The sequence below is a fragment of the Gobius niger genome (assembly GCF_951799975.1).
Source record: "Gobius niger genome assembly, chromosome: 24".
Classification (NCBI taxonomy): domain Eukaryota; kingdom Metazoa; phylum Chordata; class Actinopteri; order Gobiiformes; family Gobiidae; genus Gobius; species Gobius niger.
The window spans coordinates 1,832,072-1,850,292 of NC_136875.1; the positions used below are offsets into that span (position 1 = coordinate 1,832,072).

The window sequence follows — 18,221 nt, forward strand, 5'->3', positions numbered from 1 at the left end:
TTCAATCATTTTTTGTTGTGTTTTTCTCATGTTTTTGTTGACTTTTCATCCCCTTTTTCTCGCTATTTTGATGCTTTTCTTTTTAGCTTTTAGATTTGGGTAAAGCTTGGTTGAGGCGGGACCGGTGGCCCTAGAGCCAGTGGCCCTTCTGTGCTCTTCCAGAATGGACATGTGGCCAGTCCGCCCCTGGTTTTGTGTTATAAACAAAGAGGGAGCCGTACATTCAAATGTTTGTCCAAGCTCATTCGTTGCTTCTATCCGAACATATTTGTAACATCCCAATTCTTCACAAGGGCTAGTTCTGGATGGAAATGTTATTACCGTTTGTGGGTACTAGCAAACATTTTTCATAGAGTTAAAAACAGTATCAAAAGTGGAGAACTTCACAACTTTCACAACTTGCAGGGGCACCACAACTTCACGATATGTATCATATCCCGATACAGAGTTCACAACAATACGATACATATGTGACATATGTATTGTGTGTCTGTTATTGCAACAGTGTCCATAATACAAGATGGAAGAAAAAAGGATCTTCTAGGTACTAAGAGTAGTTAGAGTGCATGTGGTGATTAGAGATAGTGCGATGTTTTAATTTTACAATTTTGATTCGATCACGATACTGTCATGTTTGGAGGTGCGATGGTGGAGTGAGGACCCAATTGCAAACAGCCAACACAATACTTACTAATTTAATGGACAATGCCAAGGACAAAATGCAAAAACTCACAAGACGGAACCAGGACGCAGACAATGACAGAGACATGAACGACAATGATCCAGCAAAGACAAGGGAAAACTGAGGGGTTTAAATACACAAGGAACCGGGAACAGGTGAAACACATTAGGGCGGGGCAGGTGATCAACAAAGGGGAAGCAAAGCAAAATCACAAGGACAGAACAGACAAGTCAAAATAAAACACTAAGGACAAGAACACTAAACAAAATCAAGGGGGAACTGAAAATGACTGACAGAACCGTGACAGATACAAGTGCCTAAAGGAGCCGACCAGCTCTCTCCCCATGATTCCAGGCCAGAACATGACTCCGCCCCCTCCTTACTGACCTCACAGCCTTGTTGGGACATGGTGGCCATTCACCAACCATCCACTCCTCCATCCATCTGACCATCCAGGGTCACACGGCCTCATCAGTGAACAAGACTGTTTGAAAATGAGTCCTCATGTATTTCCGTTTCTGTTCATGAGCTTCAATGAACCGTTTAGGGGAGGCCGGATAGAAGGTTTATGCACAACTGCAGCCTCTGGAGGGTCCTACACCTTGATGTTCGGGAGACTCAAGAGGCACCAGCAGCTTCAAATACCTTTATGCTGCTTTGCAGCATCTGTTCTATTAATCTGATGTGTTTGTCTGGCAAAAACCGTCCTTATTGTGCCTTTATCTGCACAAACCCGTGTGTGCTTTAAATCAGCCACAAATCTCTTAACAGTACGATGATTATGCGTAATCGTTCGTGAAATATCGAAGGTTTTCATACCTAGACCAAGGCATTCAACTATTTCACGCTTTTCATCAGCAGAGAGACCCTTTTTCTTTCCCATATTGCTTGAAAATGGTGGTCTGGTTAATAATGTGGAACGTCCTTTTTCCCTTAACTAGACTTAACCTGAAAACTAATCATCACAGGCGTCTGAGATTGATGTCGGTGATTCAAAGTAATCACTGACACCTTAAAAGCCAACAACAAAAAGTGTTTTCATATAATCATAAAGTCCAGAGTAGTTATTGATAGCTTCTTTTGTTAAGTTCTAACATGAGTCGTCTAAAGGCCGGGTTTCCGTGGGGTCATTGAAAAGCATTAAATGTCATTAAATGATTGATTGTGCCAAAATCAAGGCCTTTCATTAAAAAGCATGAAATTCCATTCCAATCCAAATCTAAATTTATTGGAAAATTACAACATTGCTCAACATTTTTTTACTGTATAAGTATTTCCCAAAAAATGATGGTCCAAAAGTAGTTCAGCTTTTATTTTTTGCTAAAAAGTTGCTAGCTTTGTCCAATTTGCATTTGTTTGGCATTAAAATATAGTATTTGGGCATTAAAACGCATTATGTTTGACTTGCATCTGCCTGTAGAAACCCTAAAATGAACATAAAGCCTACATTATTCACTAATAAAATCAGCAACAGCGCCACAAAAACTCATAACAAGAACAGAAAAGGTGCGCCCCCTGCTGGGCAAACACCGCAAAGGCGCCACTGCTCCCTATCCAGGTAACATTGCATTAGCGACATTTTGAGTGGTTTCTTTGATGGAAAGGTGGTCAGTTGTTGTTAAACATTGTTGTGTGAATGTCTGTGTTTCAGCCTGCTCCACTTAAGCACCGGAGAGGTTTAAAGTCTCTGAGGAAAACGCTCGGTAAGATGCAACTTTTTATGTTTCCTGGCACACAACTGTGGTCGAAGTTTGTAATATTATTACTGGATGATAGTAGATAACACCGGATAAATATTACTCTGAATAAAAGTCAAAGTTCCTTATTAAGTGAAAGTACTGAAGTTTTTTATTAATCTTACACTCTGGGAAAGAAGATCCTTTTCGGTTACGAGTGCATTGTGCTTTTGTGATTGCAGAAAAGGGAAAAATTACAAAAACACACAAGAATATTCTGCAACATTTAAAAGTCATGATGAATTGTTGATAGTTATTACTTAATCGAGAAAAGAAGAATTGTCTCATCTGTTTTAATTGATGACAGTTTTTCCCACCTGATCCGATACCGGTACTTGGGTTCAGAGTAGTCGCTGATACTGAGTACCAGTCCGATACCACAGCAAGTGAATAAAACAATAACAAAGCCTGTATAAATATGCCAAAATCTATAGCACATGGCACATTATTATACATGTTTAACAAAGTCTGTGCACTGATGCTGCTTGAGTCTATGTAATCCTCAAAAAGTCTACTTTACTCGACAGAGCAAATATGTGGAAGTATCTGTTAAATGTTGATAACACTGACCTGTCGTGTTCTGTTCGGCCAGAAACGTCCTCGCCTGAAGCTCAAGCGGCAAAGCGGCTGTTCCTCAGAGAACGACGGAGCTCTGTGACCCACGCCCCCCTGGGAGACACGCCCCCTCAGGTCAGTGACACACGCCCTCTCAGGTCTGTGAGACACGCCCCCCTCAGGTCTGTGAGACACGCCCCCTCAGGTCTGTGAGACACGCCCCCTCAGGTCAGTGAGACACGCCCCCTCAGGTCAGTGAGACACGCCCCCTCAGGTCTGTGAGACACGCCCCCTCAGCTCTGTGAGACACGCCCCCTCAGCTCTGTGAGACACGCCCCCTCAGGTCAGTGACACACGCCCCCTCAGGTCTGTGAGACACGCCCCCTCAGGTCAGTGAGACACGCCCCCTCAGGTCTGTGAGACACGCCCCCTCAGGTCAGTGACACACGCCCCCTCAGATCTGTGAGACACGCCCCCTCAGGTCTGTGACCCACGCCCCCCTCGGAGACACGCCCCCTCAGGTCAGTGAGACACGCCCCCTCAGGTCTGTGAGACACGCCCCCCTCGGAGACACGCCCCCTCAGGTCAGTGAGACACGCCCCCTCAGGTCTGTGAGACACGCCCCCTCAGGTCTGTGACACACGCCCCCTCAGGTCTGTGACACACGCCCCCTCTGGTCAGTGAGACATGCCCCCTCAGGTCTGTGACACACGCCCCCTCAGGTCTGTGACACACGCCCCCTCAGATCTGTGAGACACGCCCCCTCAGGTCTGTGACACACGCCCCCTCAGATCTGTGAGACACGCCCCCTCAGGTCTGTGACACACGCCCCCTCAGGTCTGTGACACACGCCCCCTCAGGTCTGTGACACACGCCCCCTCAGGTCAGTGAGACACGCCCCCTCAGGTCTGTGAGACACGCCCCCTCAGGTCTGTGACACACGCCCCCTCAGGTCTGTGACACACGCCCCCTCAGGTCTGTGACACACGCCCCCTCAGGTCAGTGAGACACGCCCCCTCAGGTCTGTGAGACACGCCCCCTCAGGTCTGTGACACACGTCCCCTCAGGTCTGTGAGACACGCCCCCTCAGGTCTGTGACACACGTCCCCTCAGGTCTGTGAGACACGCCCCCTCAGGTCTGTGAGACACGCCCCCTCAGGTCTGTGACACACGTCCCCTCAGGTCTGTGAGACACGCCCCCTCAGGTCTGTGAGACACGCCCCCTCAGGTCTGTGACACACGTCCCCTCAGGTCTGTGAGACACGCCCCCTCAGGTCTGTGAGACACGCCCCCTCAGGTCTGTGAGACACGCCCCCTCAGGTCTGTGAGACACGCCCCCTCAGGTCAGGGAGACACGCCCCTCAGGTCTGTGACACACGCCCCCTCAGGTCTGTGAGACACGCCCCCTCAGGTCTGTGAGACACGCCCCCTCAGGTCTGTGAGACACGCCCCCTCAGGTCTGTGACACACGCCCCCTCAGGTCTGTGACACACGTCCCCTCAGGTCTGTGAGACACGCCCCCTCAGGTCTGTGAGACACGCCCCCTCAGGTCTGTGAGACACGCCCCTCAGGTCTGTGACACACGCCCCCTCAGGTCTGTGAGACACGCCCCCTCAGGTCTGTGAGACACGCCCCCTCAGGTCTGTGAGACACGCCCCCTCAGGTCAGTGAGACACGCCCCCTCAGGTCAGTGAGACACGCCCCCTCAGGTCTGTGACACACCCCCTCAGGTCTGTGAGACACGCCCCCTCAGGTCTGTGACACACCCCCTCAGGTCAGTGACACACGTCCCCTCAGGTCAGTGACACACGCCCCCTCAGGTCAGTGACACACGTCCCCTCAGGTCAGTGACACACGCCCCCTCAGGTCTGTGAGACACGCCCCCTCAGGTCAGTGAGACACGTCCCCTCAGGTCTGTGACACACCCCCTCAGGTCAGTGAGACACGCCCCCTCAGGTCAGTGAGACACGCCCCCTCAGGTCAGTGACACACGCCCCCTCAGGTCTGTGAGACACGCCCCCTCAGGTCTGTGACACACGTCCCCTCAGGTCAGTGAGACACGCCCCCTCAGGTCAGTGAGACACGTCCCCTCAGGTCTGTGACACACGTCCCCTCAGGTCAGTGACACACGCCCCCTCAGGTCTGTGAGACACGCCCCCTCAGGTCTGTGAGACACACCCCCTCAGGTCTGTGAGACACCCCCTCAGGTCTGTGAGACACGCCCCCTCAGGTCTGTGAGACACGTCCCCTCAGGTCAGTGACACACGTCCCCTCAGGTCAGTGAGACACGCCCCGTCAGGTCTGTGAGACACGCCCCCTCAGGTCTGTGACACACGCCCCCTCAGGTCTGTGAGACACACCCCCTCAGGTCTGTGAGACACACCCCCTCAGGTCTGTGAGACACGCCCCCTCAGGTCTGTGAGACACACCCCCTCAGGTCTGTGACACACCCCCTCAGGTCTGTGGGACACACCCCCTCAGGTCTGTGACACACGCCCCCTCAGGTCTGTGAGACACGCCCCCTCAGGTCAGTGAGACACGCCCCCTCAGGTCTGTGACACACGCCCCCTCAGGTCTGTGAGACACGCCCCCTCAGGTCTGTGACACACGCCCCCTCAGGTCTGTGAGACACGCCCCCTCAGGTCTGTGAGACACGCCCCCTCAGGTCTGTGAGACACGCCCCCTCAGGTCTGTGACACACGCCCCCTCAGGTCAGTGACACACGCCCCCTCAGGTCTGTGAGACACGCCCCCTCAGGTCAGTGAGACACGCCCCCTCAGGTCTGTGAGACACGCCCCCTCAAGTCTGTGACACACGCCCCCTCAAGTCTGTGACACACGCCCCCTCAGGTCAGTGACACACGCCCCCTCAGGTCTGTGAGACACGCCCCCTCAGGTCAGTGAGACACGCCCCCTCAGGTCTGTGACACACCCCCTCAGGTCAGTGAGACACTCCCCCTCAGGTCTGTGACCCACGCCCCCTCAAGTCTGTGACACACGCCCCCTCAGGTCAGTGACACACGCCCCCTCAAGTCTGTGACACACGTCCCCTCAGGTCTGTGAGACACGCCCCCTCAGGTCAGGGAGACACGCCCCCTCACGTCTGTGACACACGTCCCCTCAGGTCTGTGAGACACGCCCCCTCAGGTCTGTGACACACGTCCCCTCAGGTCTGTGAGACACGCCCCCTCAGGTCTGTGAGACACGCCCCCTCAGGTCTGTGACACACGCCCCCTCAGGTCTGTGACACACGCCCCCTCAGGTCTGTGAGACACGCCCCCTCAGGTCTGTGAGACACGCCCCCTCAGGTCTGTGACACACGTCCCCTCAGGTCTGTGAGACACGCCCCCTCAGGTCAGGGAGACACGCCCCTCAGGTCTGTGACACACGCCCCCTCAGGTCTGTGAGACACGCCCCCTCAGGTCTGTGAGACACGCCCCCTCAGGTCTGTGACACACGCCCCCTCAGGTCTGTGACACACGCCCCCTCAGGTCTGTGACACACGCCCCCTCAGGTCTGTGAGACACGCCCCCTCAGGTCTGTGACACACGTCCCCTCAGGTCTGTGAGACACGCCCCCTCAGGTCTGTGAGACACGCCCCCTCAGGTCTGTGAGACACGCCCCCTCAGGTCTGTGAGACACGCCCCTCAGGTCTGTGACACACGCCCCCTCAGGTCTGTGAGACACGCCACCTCAGGTCTGTGAGACACGCCCCCTCAGGTCAGTGAGACACGCCCCCTCAGGTCAGTGAGACACGCCCCCTCAGGTCTGTGACACACCCCCTCAGGTCTGTGAGACACGCCCCCTCAGGTCTGTGACACACCCCCTCAGGTCAGTGACACACGCCCCCTCAGGTCTGTGAGACACGCCCCCTCAGGTCTGTGACACACCCCCTCAGGTCAGTGACACACGTCCCCTCAGGTCAGTGAGACACGCCCCCTCAGGTCAGTGAGACACGCCCCCTCAGGTCTGTGACACACGTCCCCTCAGGTCAGTGAGACACGCCCCCTCAGGTCTGTGAGACACGCCCCCTCAGGTCTGTGACACACGCCCCCTCAGGTCTGTGACACACGCCCCCTCAGGTCTGTGAGACACGCCCCCTCAGGTCTGTGAGACACGCCCCCTCAGGTCTGTGACACACCCCCTCAGGTCAGTGACACACGTCCCCTCAGGTCAGTGAGACACGCCCCCTCAGGTCAGTGAGACACGCCCCCTCAGGTCTGTGACACACGTCCCCTCAGGTCAGTGAGACACGCCCCCTCAGGTCTGTGAGACACGCCCCCTCAGGTCTGTGACACACGCCCCCTCAGGTCTGTGACACACGCCCCCTCAGGTCTGTGAGAAACCCCTTCAGGTCTCTGAGACACCCCCTCAGGTCTGTGAGACACCCCCTCAGGTCTCTGAGACACCCCCTCAGGTCTCTGAGACACCCCCTCAGGTCTGTGAGACACCCCCTCAGGTCTCTGAGACACCCCCTCAGGTCTGTGAGACACGCCCCCTCAGGTCTGTGAGACACCCCCTCAGGTCTGTGAGACACACCCCCTCAGGTCTGTGACACACCCCCTCAGGTCTGTGACACACGCCCCCTCAGGTATGTGACACACGCCCCCTCAGGTCTGTGAGACACGCCCCCTCAGGTCAGTGAGACACGCCCCCTCAGGTCTGTGAGACACGCCCCCTCAGGTCTGTGAGACACGCCCCCTCAGGTCAGTGAGACACGCCCCCTCAGGTCTGTGACACACGCCCCCTCAGGTCTGTGAGACACGCCCCCTCAGGTCTGTGAGACACGCCCCCTCAGGTCTGTGAGACACGCCCCCTCAGGTCTGTGACACACGCCCCCTCAGGTCTGTGAGACACGCCCCCTCAGGTCTGTGAGACACGCCCCCTCAGGTCTGTGAGACACGCCCCCTCAGGTCTGTGACACACGCCCCCTCAGGTCTGTGAGACACGCCCCCTCAGGTCTGTGACACACGCCCCCTCAGGTCTGTGAGACACGCCCCCTCAGCCCTCTCTTGTCAGTTAAGTCAATTGTACAAAAAACGTGAGCCATTGCAAAACATTTCTCTTTTTTTAGGCACAGACTGGACCGGGGCCGTCGGTCTTCGGAGTCAGATTTCACAAATGTGCTCAGGTAAAGTTTTTTTTACATCAAATTTGGTTTTCTCTGAAAGTGGTGATCTGTAAGTTTAAGGGTCCGATCTTACAGGTGTTTTATTTCTCATTATTCATCAACTGTGCAACAAAATGTGTCCCCTGCCTGGCCTTGTGTTTCTAAGTGCAGACTATAGCTCAACTTTTAGCGCTTAGCAGGAGCACACTTTCAGATCTTGCAGAGCCAGTCCTGGTGCAATAAGTGTGTAGGACAGAGTCTCGTGGCCAATGGTAATGTTATGTCTGTGACCATTCACATCATGGTGCAGTAATTATGTTACAGTTTTATCATCGGCTACACTTCTACCACTGGGGGAGCCATTGATACCTTCATCTGCAGCTGAACTTGGAGCACTGTGGTCATCCCCGAGTTTACTTGTTGTAATTACAAGTTTTCAGCAGTTCCAAGGCATTTTTTGTCATGAAGGTCGGAAATGTATTTGCTTCCAGTCGCCTGGAACACTGCATCAGTGTTTTTTCACTGTCCTGAATTCAGCAACTAGAATCCCCGGGTCATAACTGAGCCAATGAGATGAGCTTTCCTGTGAACCCGTCGGTCAGGTCCCATCAGGAGGGCTTGATCGTTTACTTTCATCGTTTCATTATTTCTCCACAGCATTGTTGCAACCGGATTTCCACTTTAGTAGCTCCCTAAACGTAACTGTCTTGGACTCAACAAAATTTTGACGTGTTTTTCAGATTTAAAATATCTTTTTTTGTTGTTGCTTTGAACCCAAAAAAACAAGATCTAAAACCCCCCTGAAAAACCCACAAATATGTCTCAATATTTAAACCATCAATAGGGGTGGGCGCTGTGACGATATTAGACCGTCTTACAATCTCCAGAGCTGATGATCTGTGAACCTCTCCTGTCCACTGCGAAAATATCTGACCAGGCTCCTCGATCTGCGTTCCGTCTCTAATTTTGTTTACCTGTGTGAAAACCATGTGAGAGAAAGATGGTGTCCTTCGTCCTCACAGTTCTATCAGGCCTCCTTACCATTTTTCTAGGTCACAAATGCGCTGTCTATCCGTGTGTTTGAAAATATAAGACTTGGCCAAAACCAAAACCTCTGTACCTTATTGTTAAAACTGAACTTTTTCCCCCATATTTATGTCAGTAATCTACAGCGAAACTTCACATTGATATCTGGACATTTTAGTTTTTCCCTATCCCCTGCGGCGCCGCCTTAAAAGCTGTTGTGGTGTTTCCTCAGATGAAGCGGGGCTCTGACCCTCCCGAGGTTTCCTTCTTCCTCCTGATCCACAACGTGGCGTCTCCAGCGCTGGGCTCCAACCTCTCTCAGGTCTCCGTCCGCGACTCCATCTCCGGCATCGTCCCGGTGCAGTCTGCGGGCCGAGAGGTGGAGAGAGGCTTCCAGAGCTTCACCATCGACGCGCTGCACGGTCAGTGGTGTCTCTCAGGCAGTAAGTGGAGATAGTCCAATCGTTCAAACTGATTGGTTTGGTTTCTGCTTGTCGGTCTCTTCAGCTGGATCTCAGGTGGTTCTGAACTACTCTGCACACATCACGAGCACGAAGAGCGGAGTCCTGGAGCTGCCGGCGTTTCTCACTTTCTCCAACGCCTCACAGGTAACGCACCATTCTCTGCCTGGTCAGTTTGAATTCTAGTGAAACATGGACTCCTCACGCTGTGGCTAGTTATTGTTCTCCTCAACATCTTCATTAGTTTTAAAAAATAAACCAAACTCTCCCTCTAAATGTTTATTTGATGACATTTTCTGAGATTTCCCACGCTTATTCCATCACAAATATTGCCATGTTTGGTATCCCCGTGAAACACAGAATCCCCCCGACAACACTCTGTAATCTAAATAGAACTTACCTTTGTGGGAGATAGCAGTGGCTAAAGACTGGAGAAATATACACAGACCCCGAGAAACTTGAACTCCTCCACTTGAGGCAAGTGACTAAACTTTAGGGCCATTTTCTCCAAATGAGGTTTTCATTCCACTCTATAAACAACAGGAATTTGAATTTTTACAAACTTGAAAAATAGTTTTTCCGAAACTGGGACAAGATTAAAAATTCCTCTGAGAAAATATTTTTTTAACTAATATGTTACAAAATAAACCTGGCTCTGTCCATTATTTAAAAATATAGACAATTTATGAGATTTTTTTTTTCATAAAGTGCGTAATTTTTTTATGAACTGGCAAATCATTTTCTCCTCTTAAAGGAATAGGCCACCGTTTTTACATACTGAGATATGTTCTTACCTCACTTTAGTCGAGTTAATATATCCCCGTCTGGTCTTTGTCCGTGCGCTCTGTCAGGCAAGCGGAGCACATACGCAGCCTCTCCCACATGTCACATAGCTCCAAAAAAGCTCACGATAGAAGCTACCAAGCTCTTCCACGTGTTCCCTATTGAAATAAAGTTACGTGAAGTGTTTTCATGCGAAGTATATTTACACAGAAATGTAACGTGTCGATTTTATAAGCAGATAAAAAGGGGGACTATATTGTGAGGCGTAATGATACGAGGAGCAAAACGTCCGCGCAGTAACTCCTAAAGACTTCCCCGCTCACTTCCGTCAATAGAAGCTGCGTGACTTGTAGAGAGTCGATTAAATGTTATGGTTTTATTTTATTGACATATCAGTAACTAAGATTTTTTCCGAGGGGATTTTGGATATTTTGTTTAGTTTTTCAATAAACTAATCATCAGTGAAAAAATCTGTAAAAACTCCGCCTGTTTTTTGGGTTCAAAGCTGAATAAATCAGGCCAGGAATTAGATATTAAAAAATCCCTGGAAAGTTTGGAGTCTGTTGGAGCTACTATAAGAGCTGACCCGCTGCCCGAGTGTGGCCTTTGGCTTCTCCGCACCATGCCTCTAGTGCAGTGGTTCTCAACCTTTTGGAGCCGCGACCCCCATTATAACAGTTAAACGTGTTCGTGACCCCCCGCCCGGGTCACACAGTGAGAAATCAGAACATCATCCTACATAAAAAAGGATAAAAAACAAATAAAAAAACAAATGGCTAAAACAAAATTCATCAAATTCTGAACATATGATGGCACTCTGGTAACATAGCACACACATGCAAAATAAAAATATTTTTTAAAAGTATGTATATTATATCTACATGATCTGGCGACCCCCCAAATTCGTCTTGCTACCCCCTTGGGGGTCCTGACCCCCAGGTTGAAAACCACTGCTCTAGTGGGAGGAACAATACCATATTTGGGTGAAAGCGTCATCACGGGGCCCCTTAGCAGGACACATGGATGTCAAATCTGTCAATATTTATGAATGAAAACCCGCGGGAAAGACGGCCTTTCTACGCGGCGCAGAAGCTACTTCCGGGTCGCCCCCACCTCGCAGACAAAACATCATCAAATAAACATTATCATTTTTATATCTGACATGAAAACTAAGATGTAAAGGGAGGAAAATAGATACAAATCTTCACTTCGACCACTGCGTGAAAAATCAATACTTTCACCTGCCGTGTCTCGCCTTAAAGCAGTGCTAAGTAACGTGTTTACCTTAATAAATCCTTTCCGTAGTCCCTGTGGGGGTAATACAAGTGTTTATGGGATGATTGGAGGGTCTTTCATCGCCCCCTGGTGTCTCTAGACAGAAAACCATGTTTGCAACTTGACTGCCACCGGTCCGGAGAAAGCAATACACACTAATGGAATCACGAAGAAGAAGCTAACATGCTAACAGGCAAAGCTACCTGCGGGCTAACGTCACTTTAAACAGTATTTACAGCCAAGTTTGAGTGAAAACAAATATTTCCATTGTATAATTGGATGCACAGTAACCCTCTCTCCCTTCGCCTTTCCTGTCAGCGTAGTATTTACTCTCCAAGACAATTAATAAGTTAAAAAATCGTAACTTGCTACTACACCTGCAGTTGCGCTTATGGCCTCTAGGGGGAAGAGTTACTTAGTACTGCTTTAAGTAAGTGCTTTGTTTATTTTATTGTTCCATTGTTGAAATGTGGTTCAAGTGTTGGGTTTGTCCTTAGCCACCGTAGGCCGACCTGAGTACTGCCTTCAGTCTACTTTGAAACGGTGCAGCGCCTCCTGGGTTCGTCCCTGTTTCAGAGCGTGGTGTCCTGCACTGGTTCAGCTCCTCCTCCTTCCTCTTCCTCCTTGCACAGCTCTATCCGCTCCACAACAGTCTTTCACCATCTTCTGGAAGAGCGTACCAGACGAATAGAATCAGTTTTATTCTCCTGTGAACGAACATCAGTCAGAACAATAGTAGGGATAGAAGGCATGCGTGGCGAGTCTTGCCCGGATACCTCCTCATTTGTCCCTTTTCAGTTTCCTGTGATGCCTCCACTGTGCTGCGGGTGGTCACGATGATATCTCCAAATGTGTTTTTATTCCTGTCTCATCCGCTCGCCTTAAGACTTCTTTGTTCTACTGACTTACAGAATGATGTCAGTATGTTTGGGCCGCTAACCGCTAACCTGACTTTACGGATTAACGCCAGCGACACAGTGAGTGCACACATAGTCCCAGATGAAGTTTTAAAAGTTGAGGAAATTTGACTTCATCCAGCAACACCAAAAAGTCACATTTTGAATTTGATACACGTGAAATAAGACCATGTTTTTGATCTGTGTCCTCCAGGTCTGGCCGAACCACGTTCTGCACGCGGCTGCTTTTGTGGGAGGATTCCTCTTGTCTCTGGTGCTCCCCCTGCTGGGTTTTGTGCTCATGAACTGGATCGATCCGAGTCTCACTCTGAGATTCTGCCACAAAAGGGTATTACTCCCGTTTGCCCAAGTCGTTGTGTCCAATTGAAAGCTTAAAGCAGTACAAAGTAACTCTTCCCCCTAGAGGCCATTAGTGCAACTGCAGGTGTCGTAGCAAGTTACGATTTTTTAACTTATTAATTGTCTTGGAGAGTAAATACTACGCTGACAGGAAAGGCGAAGGGAGAGAGGGTTACTGTGCATTCAATTATACAATGGAAATATTTTTTTTCACTCAAACTTGGCTGTAAATACTGTTTAAAGTGACGTTAGCCCGCAGTTAGCTTTGCCCGTTAGCATGTTAGCTTCTTCTTCGTGATTCCATTAGTGTGTATTGCTTTCTCCGGACCGGTGGCAGTGAAGTTGCAAAGATGGTTTTCTATCCAGAGACACCGGGGGAGATGAAAGACCCTCCAATCATCCCTTTAATACTTGTATTACCCCCACAGGGACTACGGGGAGGGTTTATTAAGGTAAACACGTTACTTAGTACTGCTTTAAAGCCGCCCAAAAAGAACCCAAAGGTCGAAAGAACAAATTCTTTCAAATGTAGTGGAGTAAAAGTAATAAGTTCTCAAGTCAAATACTGCGGAAGAACAAAAACTCTACTCAAGTACAGCAGTGGAGGGAGCCTGGAGTGTGTGAGTGGTTGGTGGCGGTGGCAGATGTGACTGGTTCCCTCACTTACCACCCCCGAGTACTGAGTGAATGAATAATGCATGAAATTGTGAAGCGACTTTGAGCGTCTGGAAAAGCGCTATATAAGACTAATGCATCATTATTATATTTACTTTGTCACTGACCACGGCGGATCGCTGGTGTAACATCTGCAGAGGAGCGGCGGTTCCAAGCCGGAGTTTGCAGTTTGTGACGACGGCGCAGACGGTCTGAAGGACGAGGCGGCGTTGGAAAGCAAAATGGTGGACGTGATGCTTCTGGAGGAGCCTCAGGACATGGCCCAGGCTCTGGAGAGGTGTGTAACAGACACATTGCTCTTCTGGGGCACGCAGTATGAGAAAACAGGTGATATTCAAAAGCTGTTTGTTTTTATTTAGATGCAAGTTCACCATTTTATACTCACTACTGCCACCTCAGGTCATACGTGTAACTGCACCTTCTATATTAAAGCAGTACTAAGTAACGTGTTTACCTTAATAAATCCTTCCCGTAGTCCCTGTGGGGGTAATACAAGTGTTTATGGGATGATTGGAGGGTCTTTCATCTCCCCCTGGTGTCTCTGGACAGAAAACCATGTTTGCAACTTCACTGCCACCGGTGCGGAGCAAGCAATACACACTAATGAAATCATGAAGAAGAAGCTAACATGCTAACGGGCAAAGCTAACTGCGGGCTAACGTCACTTTAAACAGTATTTACAGCCAAGTTTGAGTGAAAAAAAATATTTCCATTGTATAATTGAATGCACAGTAACCCTCTCTCCCTTCGCCTTTCCTGTCAGCGTAGTATTTACTCTCCAAGACAATTAATAAGTTAAAAAATCATAACTTGCTACTACACCTGCAGTTGCACTTATGGCCTCTAGGGGGAAGAGTTACTTAGTACTGCTTTAATGCATGACGGCACTTCAGACCCGAAGTAACACGTTTTCCAGTGACAGTTCAGATTTTAGAGGCAGTTGTGGTGAACAGGTCTGAGCTCATTCTACACATTAGGACATGGCTGGAACATGTAGGGGGAGGAAAATACATCATTTTAACATTTTTAAACTCCCTATAGTCCCTTTAAAACAACAACAATAAATGTTTACAGCAGGAGCAGGGGTGAATTTGCACACTCAAAAGGAGTAGGTTGAAGTTGACAGAACTTCTGGAGACCTACCCCTGACTTATCATCAAAACATGAAGTTGCGCCACATTCTCAATCTCCCCTCTCCTTCTCTGTCTCTCACCGAACCCCAGCGTCTGCAGCACAGGCGGAGGTTTAAAAGGACACATAAGGAGCAGTGAACAATGTCTCACTGTATAAGCATTGTCACGACAAATGTAGGCAGCTTTGCGTAGCCTAGTTTTGTTTGGCTTATAAACGTAAAGACCAGGTGGCTAATATGCATAGTAAACCTCTTTACTGCGCTGCTAGTGCAGCTGTCGCTATGAAGAACTAAACCAGAGGTCACAAAATGGCGGAACCCAAAACTTGGATCCAAACTTTGGACCCAACCATGACTCCCATCAGTCCTGTAGCTGCGTTTGCTCTGTCTCTCTCCCTCTTTCCCTCTACGCGCTAAACCAGCTGAACACTTTTTTTTACACTTTTAGAAACGGCCACAGAATGACTGAAATACAGCTCGCTAAAGATTTAAAACCGAGAAGACCCTAATTATCTAGTTAAATATGCACACGCGACTGTCGCGCTCAATTAGGGCGGCTGTTTCTCAATCGAGCAGGACCTGGACTAAACCAGGACTAAACAGGATTAAACCTGGACTAAACAGGGCTCATTTTTGAACTGAGCAAAGAGGAGAAACACAGCACTGCATTTGTACATTGTGTAGGCCTATATACTCTGTTGTTTAGGAACCAAAATGCATTTTTACAGTAAGAACAAAACTACAATGAACTGTTGCATTGTTGTCAAAGCACAGTAATTATTATTACCATAAATTATGTTCCAGACCTTCGTTGATAATTATGCTATTCTATTCTATTCTATTTTTTTTTTTTATTAATTCAGGACCCTTGTCCTAAACTTGAGTTCTCTCCCTCTCAGAGAGCTGCTGGTGTTGGTCAGTGTTTTCTCTCTGTTTTCTCGGTGCATCAGGCTGAGGTTCATAGACTGTATCTGAGAGCTGCAGGGGCGGAGCTGAGAGAGAAATCAAGGGACTGCGCCCTCCGAAAGAAAACTCATCCATGACGTAAACAAAAAAAAAGGAAGCTACACCCTATATAAATGAATATGATTGATCTGTGAAGATGGACGTTTTTGTTGTTGTGAACTTTGAACCTTCTAAGACTTTTTAGAGGATGCCAGGCAGGCTGAGTGCCAGCAGGAGCCACAGTATATTTGAAAACTTGCTTTATTTGATAAAGTTTTTTTCTTGGGAAAACTTGCAATGTGTTTATGGAAAGCACATTCATTCCTTAGGCGCATTGAGTTGCCTTGTGTACGAAATGCGCGGTATAAATACAGTTGCCTTGCCTTGCCTTTCCTTTAACTCACAGACAAGTCAGGCACCGATAAGAGAATCGATAAAGAATCAAATCGTCAAGTAAAATTATTGATGGCATTGATGTCAATAAAATCTTATCAATTCCCACCCCTACAAATGAATATGCTTTTTTTTTTACTATTAAATAGGTTATTGTTTATCATTTGTGTTTCATGGTGAACTTATCGCGAATACAAGCGGCCGAAATGAGTTTCCTTCGCAGGGTGTCTGGGCGCACCCATCGAGATCGGGTGAGGAGCTCAGTTACCCGGGAGGAGCTCGGAGTAGAGTCGCTGCTCCTTCACGTCGAAAGGAGCAGCTGAGTTGATAGGGCATCTGTTCCGGATGCCTCCCGGTCGCCTCCCGCGGGAGCTGTTCCGGGCATGTCCTAGTGGGAGGAGGCCTCGTGGAAGGCCCAGGACACGCTGGTGGGACTATGTCTCTATGGGACTAGGCTGCAAGGATTACATTTCTCTACAATTTACAGCTAGACTGAGCTAGCTTAGAAGCTATACATTTGAAAAAATCTGGCAAAAAAACGGGCTCCACATGCACATCACTACTGTAGTATTATCATTAGCATCCTCAATAACACATTACACTGTGTTTTCTCCTTGAATCAAGATCATGTTCACTCTGAGCTGAAATGTTCTCTCTAGTTTGCTAACAGCCTGTGTGGTTCTGTCTTGATTGTTTTTGAGCTGCTCTTTTTCCTGAGCTGGTCTCATTAGACTCCTTCTTTAACCTGTATTTCCCATGTTGTATCTTCAGCCTGGAGATGTCGTCTCTGCTCCGCGCCTCTAACCACCTGGAGGTGGCCCGGCTGCAGATCCACAAGGCCCTGGTGGTGGCGCTGTTGAGCCAGGAGGGCAGGCTCCTGGAGGTGGTGCAGGGGCAGGTGATGGCTGCGGAAGGCCGGCTCAAGGAGCAGCTGGAGGCAAAGATGGCCGCCCTCGCCGCACGCTGCAACAGAGAAACCAGAGACGCCATGGAGGCGGAGCTTCACAGACAGAGGCAGGAGCAGGAGCGGGCGGAGCGTCTGTGCCAACGGGCGGAGCCACAGGTCAGTGCCATACAGCAGAGTTTCTGAGAGATCAAGGCCTGGATTCAAACTGACAAAAATTTATATTTTCACCTTCAAAAAGTGCTGAGGCGTTAAAATGCCATTAAAGTCACACTGCGGAACATTCGAGGGGTTATCTGAGGGGTTTCTGAGACTTCAAATGCCCTCTTTCTCCCACAGAGTGTCCTCCAGTGCAGCCTGCTCCTGGAGAAGCTTCACAGTCTCAGTCAGAGCCGGCTGCAGCGCCACCTGCTGGTGCGGCACGAGGAGGCGTCGGCGCGGGTGCAGAGGGAGATCACGGAGCAGCGGAGGGCGGAGCTTCACATGATCTTCAGTGAGGAGCTGGAGGAGGCCACGCGGCTCGGAGAGATGGACCACAGCACGTCAGCGTCCCTGCAGCACCACTACTGCACCTGCCAGGTCAGACTACTGCACCTGCCAGGTCAGACTACTGCACCTGCCAGGTCAGACTACTGCACCTGTCAGGTCAGACTACTGCACCTGCCAGGTCAGACTACTACACCTGCCAGGTCAGACTACTGCACCTGCCAGGTCAGACTACTGCACCTGCCAGGTCAGACTACTGCACCTGCCAGGTCAGACTACTGCACCTGCCAGGTCAGACTACTACACCTGCCAGGTCAGACTACTGCACCTGCCAGGTCAGACTACTGCACCTGCCAGGTCAGACTACTACACCTGCCAGGTCAGACTACTGCACCTGCCAGGTCAGACTACTGCACCTGCCAGGTCAGACTACTGCACCTGCCAGGTCAGACTACTGCACCTGTCAGGTCAGACTACTGCACCTGCCAGGTCAGACTACTGCACCTGTCGAGTCAGACTACTGCACCTGCCAGGTCAGACTACTGCACCTGTCAGGTCACACTACTGCACCTGCCAGGTCAGACTGCTGCAAATAAATAATGTCCGTAAAATCATCGCAGTACTTTATATAATAAGCAAACCTTGAGTGTATTTACAGATACACATCATAAGAAAAGTTGAAATATTTCATTAAAAGTAATTTTTTTCAGCACAAGATTCGCGGATGCCGCCATTTCTCTGTCTCTTTGGTCTGTACCGCAAAGAATTATGGGCAATATGCTTTGCCAAAGTCCGCTTGGATG

The 18,221-nt window shown here is 49.5% G+C and overlaps 1 protein-coding gene across 1 annotated transcript in view; it reads left to right on the forward strand.

Annotated features, from left to right (window-relative positions):
- The window catches only part of LOC306982520 (limbin-like), a 39,205-nt gene that overhangs the window by 593 nt on the left and 20,391 nt on the right, over positions 1-18,221 (forward strand). Inside the window, exons 2-11 of the mRNA XM_079582481.1 lie at positions 2,334-2,385; positions 3,011-3,108; positions 8,047-8,103; positions 9,341-9,530; positions 9,616-9,716; positions 12,539-12,604; positions 12,738-12,872; positions 13,696-13,835; positions 16,800-17,091; positions 17,272-17,511. Coding sequence (XP_079438607.1) covers positions 2,334-2,385; positions 3,011-3,108; positions 8,047-8,103; positions 9,341-9,530; positions 9,616-9,716; positions 12,539-12,604; positions 12,738-12,872; positions 13,696-13,835; positions 16,800-17,091; positions 17,272-17,511 — 1,371 coding nt within the window. The remainder of the gene's footprint in view (positions 1-2,333; positions 2,386-3,010; positions 3,109-8,046; positions 8,104-9,340; positions 9,531-9,615; positions 9,717-12,538; positions 12,605-12,737; positions 12,873-13,695; positions 13,836-16,799; positions 17,092-17,271; positions 17,512-18,221) is intronic.